The following is a 20,562-nucleotide window of genomic DNA, read 5'->3' on the forward strand; positions in this document are numbered from 1 at the left end:
TTTTATGGAAATTTCATTTTTCAAAAATCTGCTACGAGCCTAAGAACAACTGTTCAAAATGGTTTGAATCCATTTCAAATCGATTTGGAAGATCGAAAATAAGGTACTATACGAGTACATACGAGTAACTATACATTTCAGTTTTCTGGGTCATATAATTATGGCAAAATTTTGATTTTTTCGTATTTGTGGCCCAAATTTGATTTTTAAAAATTGTCATATTTTCCGAAATTTTCTTAGCTTAAAAAAAAATCATTTCGACAAATGTATAATTTTTACTTTTTTTTACAAGGGTCGTGCAAAATTTTTAGAATTCCATTTTTCACCTTAAAATTCGCGGTTTTTCATTAGTTATGTAAATACCTGTATGTACGTTTAAAAAATCGAATTATGAAAACATGAGCGTGATAAACTGATAATTGCGAAAAAAGTGTACACCTATAGGTATTTCAGACCATTTCATTCAATAAATATTGAATTCAGAGAATTGATTGTTAATTTGGCAAAGGGACCCGAGTGAATTTTCAATCTGGTCCTTTTTCAGATCTAATCAGATCCCATTTTTATACAGGGGTGGGCAAAAGTCAGTTTGAAAATTTGCAAAATTAAAAAAAATGCAATTTTCACATTAAAAAAATTTAGTTTCTTGTCAAAAAATCATAAACAAAGCATCCTAAAAAAAATAATGATATGTATTTTGACGATTTTGGAAATTTAATTATTTACAATTTTGGTCAGGAGTAATTTTTTGTAGGACGCTTTGTTTCGCCTACAGATCGATTTTTATGAAACTCTTTTGCAAATTTTTCAAAAGTTCATTTCAAAAAGTTTTAGTTCTTAGACAAAAATCAAAAACTAAGCACCCTAGAAAAAAATTAATGACATTAGCTAGGTTGATTGAAAATTCAATTCTCTACAATTTTGGTCTGGTGTAATTTTTTTGTAGGACGCTTCGTTTCGCCTTCAGGAGCGGTAAACTGACGTATTCGTGATTTTCGAGGATGCAAAGTACTTTGAAATTGATTTGTTGGCTTATTCACAGAACCCCCCCCCCCCTGCAAAAATTAAAATCCAAATCAAACGCCAAATTAACACACGTCTTACTGAGAGAAGAGCTTTTCTCTGATTTTGTGAAAAACACCTTAATTTTTTTAAAATCATTTCATTCCCTGTCCCGGAGGTAGATTTTGGAAGGCTTGGCTTATTTTGGATTTTTAAAAATAAGTACAGAAAGAATAAGTAGGTATGTATGTATAAGAAATTATTAAGAATGTTCAATCAACTTTATTTTCTGAGTCCAACAATTGTAGGGATTGAGCCCTTCCATTTTTTGAAAAATCTCCACGAAATCCGGATCCAGAACAAATTTTTTCCCCTTGATAGTAAAATTTCAAACCGTTCAATACCATTCATTTTTCATCGAGAATTTTGAATTTTCTTGACCAAGATGAATGAAGAAGAAAAAAAAAAGTATCCTCAATCGAGTCAGGAAATGCATGCGTTATGTAGATGAATAAATGAGTCAGCCACCTTGACTGCCAATAAATTAAGACTGGGTCAAAACATAAAGCGATTCGGATAGAAAGATGTTGGAAAAGAATTTTATATTCTGGTTACATAACGTTACAAACACGATTTGTTGAGTCAATGCACACACACATGCACCATCAACAAATGAAAAGACAGAGAAAGAATGAGAGAGAAACGGAAATCCTTGAGACGACAATCACGACAATATTCCGAAATTCGCGCTAAACGTTATTTCGTGATTATTTGAGCTTTTTTTTCCATCTCTACGCTCGGTTTGCAAAAGTTGTAGAATTGTTGAATAGCATACCTATACACTATACAGTGTGCCATACGATGAAACACGCTAAATAAAACTTCATTATACGTTTTATATTCCAAGTACCTAGCTTCGCTCTTTAGTATAAAGAGAAAAAATTACTTTCGAGCGAATTCCGCGCGCATCAAATTTTGTCGAATGACGAAGTACTTTGTTTGTACCTATGCACGTCGTCGTCGTATATGAAAATTAGGTCAAGTTCTCAACATAGTAAACAATTTTCAAACATGGCAAATGATGAAAAGTAAAAGGTGCAATGAAGGAATGATTGAAACCTTAAACTAGTTTCTTTTAGCAAAAACTGCTAATTACGCATTTCCGCGACTAATTTATTAATACAGAGTCGAGCTAAATTACACGTTTACTTTTTATAATTAAGTACTATGTTTACGAAAAATTCTCCGACCAAAATCCTCTAAAAAAGGCCATAAAATTAAGAAAATTATAATGGATTTCAAGTTTTCATTTTTTTTTTTTTTTTTTTTTTGGTTAGACTACGAAAATTATACGCGAGGAAGGATGCGATGCATTCAACACAATACATTTTATTTGGTAGTCGACCTCTCGCATTGCTGCTCCGTCGTCGAAATATTTACTCCCCCCAGTCTTATGCACGCTCTGTCACATTATGCACCGGAACTAAGCGGTTCCAAATCATCACCCTTGGTGTGTAGGTACTAGGTAAAATGCATTCGGTCACGAAAAATAATACCATCGTCCGGATTGGACCTTGCAAGTTTATATAAACGTTGGGAAGGTTACGCAATGTACGATGCACATATACACTTTTTGCGCTTAGGTTTTATTTTTTCAATGGTGTTGACGTGAGAATGAATGCACGTTTTCCACGAGCTAGCTACCTAGGTAGAATGGGAGAACTTTTTTAACTGCGAACCAACGGCATAGGCGAATTTTTTCTCCAGAGAATCATAGCGAAAGAATTTTATGGAGTTGAATTTATGGTTTTTGAGCAATCGATGCCAACTCCGTAGCCAAATAAGGTTTACTGATCTCATTACACTAGATTCTATGACCCTGAAAGAAATTTTCTGGACGTTATTTTTGATCTAATTTTACAAATTACTCGTATCAACATGTTCTAAATATGATTTTAGGTAGAGCAAATTCGTTTTTTTTTGTTTTTTTTTGTAAACGAATTATAGAGACTTGAACGAATATTGCCTTTTGAAAAAATAAAATTCGTGGCCAGTGTTCTCAGTTTTTTTTTACCATTACGAGCCCTTTTAAAAATTCCTTGCAGCCTATAAAATGAAAAGTTCACGATTTTTTTTGACAAGGAACCCTCTAAGACCCACCCACTTCAATTAAGCTGAAATTTGGTCAACTGAAATCTAAAGCCCACAGAAAAAGTTGACTGTTCTCCAGCAATTTCAAACGCTCTAGTCAGAAGGCATTGTCCATTGTGGTTAACTTCGGCCACTGAAAATTCAACCCTGTCATAAGTTTGACATTTCAAATCGATTAGGGCAGATGAATCACAAATCCAAGGTGCATGGTTGAAAAATGTATTTTTCACAAGTTGAAAAACTAATTGTTTTTTTTTTTTAAATCTCAAAATCGCGTAGTCAACTTTTGCTGTAGACTCCAAATTGGCTCGAAAATATAAGAAATCTATTTAATGATTGCCTAATAAGGAATAGAAGACATTTTGAGTGCTCAAATTGTCGCAATGCGATTCATCGCTTCTATAATAATTGGTTCGGGGTATTGAGCTTTTAATAAGATTAATTTTTCAGCTGTCAGTTTTCAGATCTTTCCCTCTCCATACATGTTTACTATTTTTGCAGAAAATTACCTAATATATCAATAGGCTATTTCCGCCAATCCGCTATTTTCAAAAATCCTGCAAAAATCCTGCAAAAATCAACTTTGGCAACTCAAAATTTGGATCTGAGGTGTGGGTGACATGCTCTTTCACTTTCAGTGAGCCAAATTTCAGATCAATCGAAGTTGGTGGGTTATGAAGGTTTCCAATTTAATGGTCAAATTTTCTCACTATTTTCCAACTACGTAAAAGGTATACCTACGTTTTCAAATTTTCCTGCTTGAAATAGAATTTTTCAACTTTCAATCCGACTAATGTTTTTTGGAAAAAAATTTTTGCTTCAAAATGAAATTTTCCGACCTTTTTTTAGCATACCTACCAAATTTTTCTCAATTTTTAAACGCGAAGTTGAATTTTTACCACTTTTTTACCAAAAAATTATACATTTTCTTCGATGTTTTTGCTCAAAATAATATGTTTACAAATTTTCCAACTGGGTAAACTTTTTTCAGATTTTTTTTCAGTGAAATAATTTTGTTTACTTTTTAGACTGCAGGATTATCATTCATCACGATCAAAAATCAAGCTTCATGGCTCAAAAATGAATTTTTCTTTTGAATTTTCGAATCGAATTAGATTCAGATTTAAAATTTTTCGTATTGAACCCAACAAAAGGGATACATCCCACCCAAGAGAGGGCGGAAATTCGTTTTTATTCAGACAAAACTAAAATTGAAATACCTGACCTAGCATGCAAATAAATAAATCATCTGCCAAATTTTTAGATGTTGAAGTGCTTTTTTCGATTTTTGGTGAATTTTTGAAAATCAAATTCAACTGAAAAATGCAAGAAAATCACAATCTTACCAAAAGGAAAAACAAACATAGAAATCTGAGATTCGAAATGTACCCTATTTTTGACCTAGCTCCTCAAGTCAATTAGAAACAGCTTCAACAATGTTGTTTGAGCATTTCTAGACAGACTTAGAAAGTCGAAAAATAATGCTGAGCTTTTGGCTTTTAGCGTTCAAAGTTTATAAGTACATATGTCTAATACAGCTGATTTTTGGCTGGCTTTCAGAAAAATTGAAAAAATTCTACATTCTAATTGAGAGAAAAAAAAATGAAATTTAAAATTCTAGTTCAAACAAACACTTATCACGATAAAATCAGTAAAATCCGATTGGTTAAACTAAAATATGAACTTTTCATTTTTCAAGTACCTAATGAAATTCTTTCCTAATATCTAAATTCAAAAACTTACAAAAACGCGTAACAAAAAAAAAGCCAGTAGAAAAGTTGAAAAAAATTAAGCTTTCAGCGAACTTTTCGCTGGTAAATGATACAGCTGATGTGCTGAACTGGCTTTTAGCTTTCGAAAAGCCTCAAATAGCATTGTTATTCGGCTTTTGGCTTTTAGCTATTGTCTGGCTTTCGAAGTCTGGTTCTGGAGCCTTCAGCAGATTTTTCAATGTTGAAATTTCCACAAAATTAGCTAAAAAAGTTTTACATGCTGAGTTGACTGGAATTGGTTTCGAACCGCTTTTGAGTCTAGCGTCAATCGATTTTAAATGTACTAAAGTTGATATACTTAGACGGTTTTTTATGACGCTTTTTGAAAATCTGAAATTTCCAAAATACGGCTTGAGGTTTCAGAATGGCTTGAAATCACCTCAAATCGACACAGCACGTTGAAAATCAAGTTTTAAAGTGAATTCCAGCTTTTCAAATTCATTAGGTGAAATTTTGAGGAGATTCCAATTTTAAACATTGTTCTGGAGGCTTTAAAACTGCTCAAAACGATTCGAAACCGTTTCCATTCGATTTGGAGGGTCAAAAGTAGGGCTCACGCCAAATTTCAACTCTCTAGGTCAATTTGGTAAAATTTTGATTTTTCTTATTTATTTGTGATCCAAATTTGATTTTAAAAAAATTTGAGTAAAAATTGAAAAATACATTTCAACGCCTGATATTAATTACAGCTTGTGATGTAAATTATTTTTGCATTTTCTTTCAATTTGGCTTTGTTCGGTTAAACAATTTCTCTGCAAGTTTTGGATGTATTTCCTATTCCTTGTCATCGCGTTCAAATGTGCATCACAGACCAACTAAATTCATGTTAGAAGTTATGATGCCTCAAATATACCTTAAACCGGGCTCCTGAAGGAAGCTCTTACTTCTCCGATGGAGTAAGCTGGCGAGTGAAATTCTAGATATCTTCTTCGAGTATTAAGAAGAAAATCACACCAAACAAATTACAAGGTGGTACCTTTAAAAATCGGTCCTAATTAACGACCTCCAATCACCTTTGTTTACCCAAACTGGAAAGTACCGGTAACTTGGGAAAACTGGCTGAGACACGTCGTCGTCGTTTCACCCATGGAAAAAAAATGGAACCTGAAAAAAGAAAGAGGAGGGATCACGTATAGGTACCTGTACAGGTAGGCACTTACGCAGGTACGTAACGTGTATGTATATACGTATCACGTACAAATACTCGTACCAACGACCACAACAAACAGTTAACGAGACTTATTAAAAGCCGAATTTTCATAAATTAACGTCTAAATGGAAGTTGACAAGTTATTGCGATAATTAATCTTTTTTCGCGTTTAATTACCGATTTCATTTTCAATTAAGGCATTTATTTTATATACTCGCTCGTATACCTACCTATACGTTAACGTATACTTACTTCTTATAATATAATTAAAAAGAGATATAGCGCGTTTATTTCACGTATATGTAGGTAGAGGTACATACATTTTGTTTATCGGTATGCGAATGAAAAACCGCAAATGGTTCTTACATGTTCGCGTATACCTGCTGCTGTAATAAGTGTATAAGTGAAGCATTTCGTACGTGAAAAGATTCGCTGAATTGCACCGAAACCGAGGCGCATATAGCGGTATTGAAATTCCCTCTTTTCGTGACCGACACCATCACATCATCAGCATCACCGAGAGTTAAACGTTTTCGAGATTTATTTACTGCGTGATAACTTTAACGTATACATCTTTAATACCGTTTCAAGTTTATTACCTGCTGCCCATATACAGGGCGAATTTCATAAACCGAAACAAAACCAAGAAGGAAGGAAAAAAAAAGGGGAAAATCCGGCGCAAATTCAACGCATCGAAATGACCCAGAAAAATGCCACTTTCGCAAAATACGTATCCAACGTTGCACCATGCACGGTGCACTCTCAGGTCGCTTTTATGCGCGCAAACGCCATGTAACGTGATATTTGGCTCAATGTAGTAAAAAAAAGTATTTATATATAAATAAAAAAAATGAGAAAAAAAATTACAACAAACAAGAAATACTGTACCTACACGTGGTAAATTTAAAATAAATCGCGATTTTAATTTTTCGCTTGAAAAATACGTAAAAGAAATCTCGCCGTGAATAGGTCATGGTTGAACGGATCGCACGCTTTTACTTTACGTGTGTAGCACCGCTCATCATGGTACTCGGTTTATACATATACTATGTACTTATGTTGTGTAGGTACTAGGTACATGCATCTATGGTATAAAAAAAATACACCTACATTTCTACAAGGTGTAAAATTAATTTCAGAAGCCAAAAGAAATGAAAAGCATCATAGCAGGGTGGAAACGATAAAGTGAAAAAAGTACAAAGTTCCCGCTCGCGCCACCGTCGATTTAATGTACGGAAAAAAAGGAGAGAGAAAGAGTAGAAAAAAAAAGATACTCGAGAGATGGGCGGGCATTTTTAATTTAAGTTTTTACTTCTTTTGAAAAACCTGTGGCGAGGGCTGAAGGGATAAGGTAGGTTGCATTTGCAAAAGGGGAACAAGTTTGTTTGTATAGTCGAGTACTTCCTCGTATGAGTCGTAAAATAGCATTGTATAATATTCTTCTTAAGGGAAATTTAAAAAGACGCAAAGTTTACCGATGCATCCCGAGGATGCACATTCCAGTTTACTAAATGTTGACAGTTATTGACCGGTGGAGCGTTTTTTTAAATTGCCTTCGTTGCCAGCAATTTGGTGGGCTGTTTGCATCGACTATCGCGTCGTGTCGTGTAAACGTAGCGTTTTTTCGCGAATACGAAAGAGTGAATTTTTTACGCCATGTTTGGAGATTTTTTTCTTGTATGTACTTGGTGTAGTATAGATATGTATGTTTTGGAGCTGAAGTTTGGAGGAGGCAGGGAATATTGGGGTAGATTGCGAAGAAAGAACTCGAAGGATTTTAACCGAATTCAGTGTAGACCTTCGTTTTTGAGTCGAAAGTCACCGAGAATTTTTTTTAGCTTTGGAGATACCTCTGGAGGAGAGATATAGGTCCTTAAAGAGGCGGAATTTTTGAAAAAATCGAGGTTTTTTCGCTTTAGCTCCCAGTGAAACGTTTCATTAAGTTTTGGCAATACTTAATTTACATGTTTTTATATCAATCTAACGGGTTTTAACGATGTTTCTAGTATAAGTTTAGTATAATTATTGCAAAGTTTTGCTCAAATTCGCATCGAAATTCTATCAATTTTTGGCAACTTTTAAGTACATAAATACATGTCTAATTTTTTTTTGTTGCAAATTTCGTAATTTTTATCTTATAGGTGAATCGGTGAGAACAGAAAGGGACCAAGTCACATTTTTGCGATTTTTTTTTCACAGATATGAGTTCCGCAAAACTGCCGGGAAAGTGGTATTTGGGTGCAGAAAAGGGCCGGGTCCGCATTGATAACTTTTTTGTTAAATTTTTTGAATTCCTTGAAAAAAAATTAACATTTTCGAGAAGACCATTTTTTGAAATTTAAGTTCATCTCTGTACTGAAAAAAAAACACGAAAAAATTAACAACTTCGGCAAAAAGTTTTATACCTCAAGGGGTTCTTGGTCGATTTAAACGTGATAGCAGTCTAAGTGATGTACTTAGATGTAGAATCAAGCCTCATTCGTGCCCGAGCAATTTCAAGAGAAATTTTGACGATTGAGTGCAGAAGGGTCTAAGCCCCATTTGTTTAGGCAGCAACAGCGCCGGCGCATGGGAATATTTTTTTTCCGAAACTGTGCTAAAAATTGTGTCTTGGGGTCCTCTTTCAATGACCTTAAGCAATAAGCATGTTTACCAAAAATTTTTGATTTTCGAATAGGTACATAAATCAGTTTTTGAATTGAATAAATCTTTATTTAAGGACGCCTTAGAATCTAGGCCTTTTAGCGTCCACAGTTTGTTTACAACATTTTTTTACATATAATGATAATATAATGACTCAAAAGAGCAAAATGTATAAACCACCAATAGACAATCAGATACCAATTAAATAAGTAGGCGAATAAACAAATAATAAATGAAAAAGATAACAAAAGTAAAAAGAAGAAGAATTCACGAATCAATAACATTGAAAATAATAAATAAATAAATAAATGAATAAATAAAGTTTCATTAAATAAGGTCATAAATTCCGATATGTCTTAAGAAGGTGAAAAATTTTTGACAAATATCTTCATCATCTGTATGAATATCTTCGTAAGTAAGCCCCCTTAAAATCTGCTCTCTGTCTTCCTCATATTTGGAACAGCAATTTATCAAGTGCATGATGGTGATTGGCACTCCACAAGGGTCACATTGTTCTAGTTTCTTATCTTTGAAAAGTGGAGAATGGGTGTAGGCAGAATGTCCAATTCGTAATCTAGTTAGTACTACTTCTTCTCTCCTACTTTTTCTGCATGTAGTAGTTTTTATGTTGTTATTCCTGAAAAATGCGAAAATGGACTTGGCCCCTTTCTGTTCTCATCGATTCAAGTATGTAATTTTTTCACAATTTCACTCCATTTCGATAATGTCAATTTTTCAAATATTCAAACCTTTTTACGATGCATTTTTGTTCAATTTTTACAAATGTTACCTATCAATTTTTGTTAAATTTAAACTATTTTTACGATATTTTAACAAATTTTTAAGACCTTCTGCAAAACTCATGCTCAATTATCACGCTGATTTTTACCTAATTTTCAACAACAGTCAACAAGAAGATCAAATCAACAAGTTTAAAGCTAGTAATACTTTCTACATTTTTGATGAATAATTTTTCATTTTTGTGAATATTGATCAATTATAGGTACATTTTAATAATCTAAACGACCTAAGTAGCTACATAAAATTTCATCCAAATTTTGAGACATTTTTCCAACTTTTGCTTCTGTTTGTTTTTTTAATGTTTTTTTATTTTATATTTTTAAAACTATTTGTTTAAAAATTACTTTTCAGCATAAATGATTTGTGATTCGAATTCCTTACGAATTAAAATTTTTTATTTTTCTTAAAAACGAGTCGAACCAGTTTAAAAATGGATTTTCGTTGAAATATAATATGTACCTACTTGATTTTTAATTTATTCTGAATTTATTAAGAACGCAGATTTAAAAAAAAAATGACGTGTAATTGGTCAAGTGGGTTGATATAAACACCGTGGCGTTTTTTGGAAAACCATGTAATTTCCAAAAAAAAAGTCGTTAGAGGCTCCAGAACGAATTGAAACCACCTCCGGTCGATGTTGGAATTAGTAAGCAAAGTGAATTTCGGTTTTCCGATTTCATTTGGTGTGTGGAAATTTCAAGTTTCAAAAATCTATTGGAGGCTCCAGAACTGCTCAAAACGGTTTAAAACCGTATCCAATCGGTTTGATGGGTCGAAAATTTCAGCATTCCAAGTCAATTTGGTAACATTTTGATTTTGTTTTTCATTTTTGGCCCAGATTTGATTATTAAAAATTCACCAAATATTTAAAAGTGCTCTTAAACACGTAAAATTTTGGCTTTAGATGTATTTTTGCCTACCCATCTTTCAATCTAGCGTTGCCCAGGTCAACATTTTTTGTGCGAGTTCGGATACCTCCATTGTCAACAAAATTTCAGGTTCTGAATTTCATTTTTCAATTTTCAGTGAATTAAAAAAAAAATTTTTTTAGACAATGGGGAGAAAATTAAAATTTAGTCTATGATAAGACTGAAATTTTTTTTGTAGTTTCGTGATCAATTTTTGCACAATTTTTCAAAATGTGACCTGGCAAGTTGAAATCATTAATTTTGTTACTTAAGTATATTTTTCGAAAAATGGAAAATTTCAAAATTCAATGCCGACTCCACCATCAATAGGTAATTTGAGAGATCGATGAGTAATATGGTGGAAACCATTTTTAAGACAATTTTATAAATTTTCTGATGCTTAAGTATCCGACAAATAACCGATTTAAAAAAAAAATCAATTTTGAAAGAAAAAACTTTTCAAGAAAAATAGAGCTCCTTTAATCGATTTTAGATGATCAATAAAATCGATTAATAGAGTCGAAAATTGGCTACATGCAAATTTCAACGTTCCACTTAGATTACTCGTAAAAGAAAGTGTTGATATTTTTCATAAGTGGGTATTTAGATCAAATTTGAATTTTCAAAAATTCAGAAAATGAAATTAAGCACTTTTTTTAGGTAATAGGTAGGTTAGTAAATTTTATTCGATTTTTTTGTCTCAACACAAATTTTTTTCTATTGATCAAAATACCTCTTTGTAAAGAAATGAAACATTAAAAAAAAAAGATTTTTAAAAATGTAAATGAAAATTGTGTTTTTTTCCCACACTGAATCATTCAGCGTAATTTCTAGCCTCGAACTCATCTGTTGAGGGAGGAAGGGGCGTTTTAAATATAAAATTAATATTTTCGAAGTTCCTGCCGAAAAATTAATTTTGGGGACAATTAGTTCAAAATATTGACATTACAGCAACTTTTATGAAATTGTAGACATTTTTTTTTCAATTTTTTGCAATCTTTCATATTTGTATTCAAAGGGTCCCTGATAAGATAGGCAAAATGCCCTTAACCTCGGATTTCGATGAAACTCACGGGGTATGTTTAGTACCCCCAAAAAATAATAATCATCGACACCAAAAAGAAACCTTTCTGATAGTTTTGAGTTAGATACCATGTACTTGAAAAGTAGTCTACTTGTAATTCAAGAAAACCTTTTGATTAACGAGTTGCATGGCGTAAATAGCGCTATAATGAAGCATTTTTCATAAAAAATCTAATTTTGGGGCAACCCCTCTCCCCAATGTGACCATTAGGAGGGTCCAACTGCAAATCAAACGTCATATTCGTGTTCAGCGAGTTCGATTCATATGATAACGATACCCATATTGTCAATCTACGAGCACTTTCGCCATAAAATTTGGAGAGGGGGGTGCTTACCTATGGCCAAAAAATAAAATTGGAGTTTAAAGAACTTAGTTGGTTTTCTATTGTTTTTGGAGGCCAGCATGCGGAATTACGGATCGCTTTTTTTTGGTGGTGGTGTGACACAAAAAAAACACAATTTTGAGTGTTTTTTAAGTTTTTGAAGATGGCCCACCTAGAGGGAAAATTTGAAAAAAAAATTGCATGTGCTTGAATTAGGTTCTGAGATACGGCGGTTTCAAATTTTTTTTTGTCAATATCTCTCCCCTGGGGGCCAACAATTTTTGAAAAAAATTCACGTTGGTAGAATCATATCTTCTTCAAGTCTTTTGAGTGAATACAGATTTTTTTTCAATACTCGTTGAAGCAAAACTCCCCCCCCCCCCCGAAAAAGACGTTTTTTCGCTATTGGAGCAAGGAAGTTGGGGTGGGGTGGGGGAATTTTTTGGCTCCGACATCTTTTTTAATGGTACCCAACAATGTTTCATCAAAATTTCAGAAATCCGAGGACAGGGGCATTTCACCTATTTTACCCAGGAATACCCTTTCAACTATCTTGATATAAGCACAAATACTTCTGCGCGTGTAATGAATGTTCAATTACACAATTCCGAGGTAAAATTTCACGCTGAATAACTTGGTTCCTTTCAATTTCCGTCATTTTTCAATATTTTTGGAGAAAAACGTAAAAAACGTGGTTTTTTGAGAGTTTTTTGAGCTTTGAGCTTGACTCACCACTCCAAATGGCCAGGTGATGACCTCTATAGAAAGTAGACCTGAAGATACATATTTGGCGAAAAAATCGTTTTGGTATGTTTTTTCGTTCCGGAGTAATGTCGGTTTAAAGTTTTCTTTTGCCCCCTTCTCCCCCCATGCGATGAAAAATTCTGAAAATATTCAGGGAGGTACCCCCATGTATCCTCTAACTATATTCGTTTACAGAATAAATTTATCTTGATTACGCGCTGATACAGAATTTTTCCCCTGAGAAACACGTTTTTTGGCCCCCTGGCTGAGGGGGTGGGGTGGGGTGGGGAGCGGGCTATGGGCTGAAAATTATTTTTTGGGGGTACTAAACATACTCTGTGAGTTTCATCGAAATCCGCGGTTAAGGGCATTTTGCCTATCTTATCCGGGGGTATACCCTTTAATAGGCTGAGTTTTGAAATTTCAAAAGCAAAATTCGTGTACTTACAATTTTGTGATCACCATAAGCAGTTTTTCATTGAAATCAGTTTACATACCTACTTACTTAATTGAGAAATTACAAAAAAAAAATTGTACCTACTCTTATAATTTAATCTATTCTCATGAGTAGGAGCTTATAGGGTTTGCAGATACTTTCGATTCAATTTGAAATAAGGTAAATTTCAAACGTCGTATTGATCCCAGTACAGAGAAATGTACCTACCTACGTCCCCAGTAAAGTAACGCAATAAGTAATTTTTCCATTACTTTTCCATCAAAGTTCAAATCGGTAAAAATATGGTACCTCGAAAAAAAAAACGCCAGCAAAACTAACTACATATATACCTAGATACGAGTATAACGAGCGTACTCGCTACATTGGAAAAGCACCCATCCACCTGCCACCGATCACACCGGCGTGTTATCATTTCGTACATCGATTCTCGTATACGTTTGACATTTTATAACTCGATTATAAAAAAAAAAAAATAAAAAAATCGCCAACGCCCGCGTTTTTATAAGCGTAAAATAAAATAGAGAAAAAAAGAGCCGGAGCTGGAAGCCGAAGTCGGCGTATGCGAAAGAGATAGAAGACGAAGAGGAGTAAAAAAAAAACACGATTAAAAATAAATCATATTTGTTAGCGTCGTTTTTTTTTCGAAACGCTACATTTTTTCCCATTTCATTTTGTGGACCATTCGCCGAATTTATCGAACAGCGAACGGGGAACGGGTGCATTTAATCCGAAATCTCGATATGCAGGGAGTGACAGACGAGGATGAATTCGGCGAACGAGTAATGAGTTAGAGAAAGATAACGGTACACGCAGGGGCGAAGAGAGAGCATATTTTAATGCGAAAAAGTATTAGCTTCGTTGGGGAAAATAAAAAATGAGAAAAAAAAAGAGAAAATAGAAAAAAAAAAGGTAAAAGTTTAAAAAGAGGGGCGAACACGGCATATAAAGCCGAAAAAAGAATCATTAGTACGATGGAAGCTGTCCATGGAGGGTGCTTTGGCCCGGCTGGGACCGGACGTTCTTTGTTTTGGGGAAATATGTATCCCCCTTATCCCGCACACCTTTCCAGTTTCGGTTTTCGTCTATATTAAAATAAATGTTTAAGCGCGAGATATTTCGAAAAAGATTGCATTCGCGTCACCGTCTCATATTTCTTCTGCACGCTGTACCTACCCGCTGCAAAGTGCAAGATCCGCGAATGTGATTCTACTTCTGGTGTTTTCGAATAACCGGTGTTTTTTTCGAGTCGGAGTCGGTGAACGCGTCGCGCAGCATTTCATCCAAAAAGTCCGAAAGGAAGCCTTTCGCAAGTCAAGAACGTCCAAATTCGCAAGCTTCTATCTATACGGTAAATAAAAGTGCGTGGTTTATTTTAACTGTCTTGTAGAATAGTTCCTTAAATATAAGAAAATAATCCTAGGCTACCCTTAAGTTACCTACCTATATAACACTTACCTAATGAAAATTCGTAAAGCTGCGCATTTGCAAACGCAGTACAAAATTTCATAACTTGACATCTTCCTTCTCACGTGCTCGAGAAGATACTATCCCCAATTCCCCATACTGTATTTTCTTGTTCAACTTCTTTAATCTTTTTTTTTGTTTTTTTTTTTTTGGCTTGAAAAAAGGATAAAAGTCTCTTAATACTATAGACTTTGTATTTTAACTAACTTGACGAGAAATGCACTTGCTCAATTAAAAAGATGAAACGGTGAAAATAAACAACAAAAATGTTGAAAAACTTGATGTATTTTTTTTTCGTTTTTTAAAAATTGTTATTCTTTCGAGTGTTTTTTACCAAATGGAACGGGAAAAAAAAGAATCGAGAGTTTTTAGAAGAACGACGAAAATTTATTTGCTTTTTATCACGCTCTCTGTTGTTAACTTATATTTCGTTGAGATTTTCTCCCTTTGGTTTTCCTTTTTGCATTTTATCGTTTCGTTCTTAACCTAATATAAATGTTATTATGTTAAGCATTTTCAAGAGAAATGGTCTGATCCTTTGATAATGGAATGCAAAACCGTGTTTTGTTTTTAACCCACGATATTTTTATGGGAAGTGTTGAGACCTCGGAACGTGTTTATTTTTTTTTTTAAAAACATAGGTAGGTAGGTATCTTAGTACGTTATTTATGACGTAGTAATTGTAATTGGTGGTTGGGGGGAGGGGTTCTACGGTGATAAAAGCAGATATTGACTTTCTTCCTTGATAAAACTGATCCTCAATTTCCAACTTTTTTGTTGGGCGTTGATCTTGAATGAAAATAAGTATCTATACCTACAGCAAGTGTAATAAAAAATTATTGAATTTTTCATTTTCCAGCGAGCATGCACTGTTTTTTTTTAATAGGCTTTAGCAATGCTGAAGGGGTGAGTGGAAGATGATTAATACGTGAAAAATTGGGTAGGTATTTTAAGCATTTGAAATCGTACCTATGCCTATGTTAGACATTTTTATTCCCTTTTTAGAAGTATCTACGCGAGTATGCTTATCACAACTTCCCCTTCACCTCTTCGCCATTCATACTTATATATATATAACCGCGTGTTTTTGTTTGCGTATCGAAAGACGAAAATTGGCAGGTGAATGCTCTAGGAGTAAGTAGTTTTGTTGTCTTGAGGCAGTTGTCAGTTAGATAGGGTACCTACCTAATTTTTTTACCTGAAGACCAATAAAGTTTAAATGCTCGGAAAACATTTCATGATTCAAGAATTTCTGTTTTCATGATTGAAATCGCCGTGATAAAAATTTGGAGCTACTCGTGCTCATTAATTTTTCATTTCACTGTCTACCTTGTTTTGTTTCCAGTAGGTCTAGGTATGGACTTGAAGTCGTACAATATATGGCTCACTTGTTGCGAGTAATGATTCCTGTTTGTTTTGGTGAAAATGTCATATTTTCGAAAGTAAAGAGAGCATTAAAAAAATATTATGTACATTTGTTAGGAAAGACTAATTTTTTTTATCGTATTTTTTATTTGTTTAATGACCTCCAATTTAGTGAAGAGTAAGTTGCTGAGATTTTTTCTACTAGTATCTACATATGAGTAGGTACGAGATAGAAAAAATTATAAAAATTCAAAAAATTGCATTCTCAGGAGTTTAAAAAAAATAAATGGAAATGAAAAATTACCTTGAATGATTTTTTTTTATGGGAGGGGGGAGGATAAGGAGAGAGGAATAAATTCTTGTTATATGTCCATTTTTTAAACATTGAAATTTGTTTTGAAAAAATATTTTTTTATCTCAAATAATTTAAACGAATAGGTGTTGAAGTGAGGAGGTTTCAGAATCAAGCCAACTGCAAAAAAATTCAAACATGTCCTGAAAGAATGGCTGATAACTAGGGCTTATTATGCCCTGGAAGAATATCTCAGCTCCCCGGATCAATGAGAGTTCAAATTTTTTGAAATAACATGGAGTTGATTTTATGTACCCATAGTTTTAAATCTTCATCTTTTATGTTTTAATCAAGTTTTTTACCCTATATTTTAAAGCTGAAATTTGTATTCTATGTACTTACATGCTTAACTTGATACGATGGCAGCAATGCTGCCGCATGTATATCTCAAATAAAGAATTTGAATTTGAATTTGAATTTCAAGATCCCAGGTTTCTTAAAAATTTTCACTCTGTAGGAAGAGGAAGGGAGGGCAGGACTAGGACGTGATTTAAAATTAAAATAATGGCAAAAAATACAACTAAATTATAATGTATAGGTATGTATATCAAAAGTTATTCGACAGTTGGCAACTTAAGTATACTTTTAACAAAAAATTTACTTGAGTTACTTTTTTTTCGAAATATTTTAAAAATTGCAATGTATTTTCAAATCTTATCTTCTAAGGAAAACTTGGATAAAGAATCACTTTTTTGCCTAATTGCTAAAAAGTCTTGCTTTTTGCTGAAGAAATTGTTCCAGTCACATTTTTGAACTAAATTTAAAACCCCACTTTTCTTCTAAAAAATTGAGTTTTTAAAAGTTGAGCTTTTTCCCAAAAATTTCCAAAACGTCCCACAAAATAGCTCAACTTTTTTTTTACAAAAAACGCTTTAAAAAATATCACTTTTTTGCCAATAATTTCCAAACAGTTTTGCTTTTTGCTAAAATTGTTAGGTACCTAATAAGTATTTTTTTTAAAACAAAAATTCTCGCTTTTTAACAAAATTGCTGCCACGTTTCACTTTTTTGCCAATAATTATTCAAAAGACTCGTTTTTTTCCTGCTTTTTGCAAAACCTGTCAAAATTTTGCATTTTTCAAATTTATTTTCAAAAATCTCCTGCTTTTAGCAAAACTGCCAAAAAACCTTGCTTTTTTGTCAGAATTTGTCAATTGTTTTTTGCAAAAAATCTTAAAAAGATGCTACTTGTTTTACTAAAAATTCCTTTTTAAAAAAACTTTCTTCAGCTAAAATTGTCCGAAGTCTCGCTGTTTGTCAAAAATTGAAAAATTCTTACCTTTCTGCAAGGTAAATAATCTTGCTTTACTGCAACAATTTGCCAAAAAAATCTCCTTTTTTTCAATCAAAAAGTTGCAAAATCAGCTTTTCATTCTTTTTTTCGATGCTTAGAGGGGGCGGGGGGGGGGTAATTTTTTCAAATGATACCTACTGTTTTTACTAAGAGATATTACCATCTGACCAAATTTCAAGTGTTGAATTGTATTGTTTAATTTTTAGCGAATTTTCGAATTTCAAAGGCAATAATGGGGTGAAAGTCAAAATTTGATTAAAGTATAGTGAATAGACAAAATTCGGTTTGTAGTCCATTTTTACCACTTGAATGGAAGATTGAATAGATTAGTTATGGCTTTAGACCCTTTTGGAACTTTTAGCATGTTTTTTGGATTTTCCAGTTTTGAAAAAATCCTTAGGTATGAAATGATGAGCTTTTTAATGAAATTCAGGTTCTAAAAATTCAGATCATTGATTTGCCTTTACGCCCATTTTAATCAATTCAGGCACGAGTTTTCGAAATTCATTTTTACTGGTTCAAACCCAAAATTCTCCTCATTTTTCAAAAAAAAAAATGAAAAATTTGTCACCAGAACACGTCAGCATTAGAAGCTGGAATTTTGTTCATTCCTTATTTTCAACTGTCCAAATTATTGCTGCAGGTGATTTTGAGCAATTTTACAGCTTAGCGGATTTTTGAATTTTGTTGTTTTGAAAACATTCCATAGAGGAACAAAATTAAATTCAGCTCCGGTTGAAGCTCAAATTTACCGACCTTGGGTCCTCCTCAGCCTAGGCATCAATTTTCAAAATATTTTTCTTTTAGTTCAGATTTCAAAATCGTATCATTTTTTTGGTTTTGTTTCAAGAATTGAAAACCCCATAAACCTGTTGAGCACTTCAGAATGGCTTGAAGCCGCCTCCAATCGGCTCGAAACGGTCTAATGTAGAATAAATCTGCCAGCTTTCTACCTCAGTTTGATTACAATTTTAATTTTTTCTCTTGGGAAATGAACCTTTAAAATTCGAAAATTTGCTAAAACCTCGAAAATGTAATTCAGTGCTTTAAAGTTAGTCTAATGATGTATTTTTGCATTTTACTTCAATTTCTTTTCTGTCAAATTTTAACGAAAATGTTGCTATAGCTAGGATACCACCTTTTGATATAATAGGTAATTGATTAGGCCTACAATTTTTTCATTTCAAATATTACTCGAGGACTAGGAAGACAACTAGGCTAGTAAAATTAAGAAAAATAAGAAAAAAAATCCACCTTCCAAAAAATAAAAAAAACAGTCCCTCGAACGCGAGAAGAAATTGACAGCCTAAGAAATTCGCCTTTAAAATACGATGCCTAATGGTGCACAGACTATAAGAAATGTAAAAGCTCGACCGGGTCGAGCTTTATTATACTATGGGCACAGGAACAGGACGTAGGCAAAGGCGCGAGGCGGACGCAAGGAGAGGCAGGCGTCCGCAGATGCAACTCTTCGAACAGTGTTAACGCTTCCTGGTAACGGCGCGGCGCGGCGGCGGTGGCGCGGCTCGGCGCGTAAAGTCTAATTAAACTCTCTTGGCTAAAACAATCTCCATACACGTAGAACGTTCTCGAGTTCGGGTTTAAAACACAGAAAGATTTTGGAAACTGTGACCCTATCCCTATACACTCTTTCAGTGTGTAAACAAGGTGCGGTTTCTGTTATACTATACCGGTAGTGTATCGATTATTATCCCTTTTTTCGGTTGCTAAGTGATTATAAACTTTTTTAGGCGGCGGGGTTGGTATGACTGCGGGAAGAGGTCGTATCGCGAAAAAAAAGCACAGACGAAAACTGGGAGGGGGAAAGAATCAGTTACGGAGATCGTACGTACAATTACCCAGTACCCCCTACCACACGGTCCTGGTTCATGTAAGGTTTTCGAGCAGCAGTATACGTAAACGACAAGATGCATTTATGGCGCGAGTGGGGCGGCCAGAAGGGGTTAGTTGGGCCGCGCAATGCCGCACACATTTGTTGGCGGCAACGACACAACTACGTGTTGCGTCATATGCCTATAGTACGATGACGTCACGCGGTATCGAAAAAAATTCTCGGAGTGCAATTTTTCGCAATTTTTTTCACGCAGATAGACCAACGAGGAGAGTGAATTTTCCCCCTTTTTTCGGTGTGCTCGAAACACTCTCGTTATTATGGACCCCGAAAGTTACGATGTGATTTACGAAGACAAGAAAAAAATTCAAAAACAATTTCAAACCTGGAGTAAAACTTTACTCTACGTTGTTGGTAAGTTGAAAGAATTTTTATTGCAATTTTTTTTCTCAATTTTTTCGAGTTTTATTTTTATTAACGAAGAGTATAATTTTTCACGGATTAATTACGAAATTTTTTGATAAGCGTGGGTAATTTGGTTCGATTAATTAACCACATCGGCGTGTGGGATGTTGAATTGGTATATTAATAAAATCTATACGTAGACGAGTTAATGGGTTATGTGAAAGACTTACTTACCTTGTGGTATCTAGCCATCTTTCGCCTAATGCAGGTTTTACTCGTGCTGCTCGAGTTGCATCGAATGCGTCGTCGATGCATCGCCATCGCCGAGGAGAATCTCGTTTTATGCAATGCAGTCTGGCGAACGCGACATGACCTACCCTAAGCCATTACTAACTCTCGCCTCGGCCGACAGATGGCGTTCTCGAGCGACACTCTAACTTACATTTTCTTACGTACGCTTTCCTTCGATGCTGGAATTTTCCCCATTTTTTCCCTCTCCCTCCCTCGCTATCCCTCTCTCTACGCTGTACGAGTCGATAATCACTTTTTTCTGCATTTTCCCTGATCGATGCGTTTATTTTTCATTTTTTTCGTTTCCTTCGTCGTGGTCCTAATAACAAGACGACGAAAAATTGGTCGACCAATTTTTCTCGAATGTGCATCATGTTCGGCCTCGAATGCAGATTCGAACGACTGGTACCGAGCGTTTGTTGTAATAAGAATTTTAAATACGAGCGCGCGTATTCGGGAGAGGGGAACTAAGATGGTGGCGAAATCGTCCGAAATGCATACCCTT

The 20,562-nt window shown here is 34.2% G+C and overlaps 1 protein-coding gene and 1 long non-coding RNA gene across 2 annotated transcripts in view; one reads left to right on the top strand and one right to left on the bottom strand.

Moving 5' to 3' along the window:
• The window catches only part of LOC135849067 (uncharacterized), a 113,912-nt gene extending 93,567 nt beyond the window's left edge, over positions 1-20,345 (bottom strand). Inside the window, exons 1-2 of the long non-coding RNA XR_010559487.1 lie at positions 20,001-20,345; positions 5,902-6,029 (exon numbers count right to left, since the gene is read on the bottom strand). This is a non-coding gene — a long non-coding RNA (uncharacterized LOC135849067). The remainder of the gene's footprint in view (positions 1-5,901; positions 6,030-20,000) is intronic.
• Positions 19,456-20,562, top strand: part of Eip93F (Ecdysone-induced protein 93F) — a 79,137-nt gene continuing 78,030 nt past the window's right edge. The window contains exon 1 of the mRNA XM_065369214.1: positions 19,456-19,775. Within this exon, the coding sequence (XP_065225286.1) occupies positions 19,682-19,775 (94 nt within the window). The 5' untranslated portion in view covers positions 19,456-19,681. The remainder of the gene's footprint in view (positions 19,776-20,562) is intronic.

Source organism: Planococcus citri, chromosome 5 (assembly GCF_950023065.1).
Source record: "Planococcus citri chromosome 5, ihPlaCitr1.1, whole genome shotgun sequence".
NCBI classification, from domain to species: Eukaryota; Metazoa; Arthropoda; class Insecta; order Hemiptera; family Pseudococcidae; genus Planococcus; species Planococcus citri.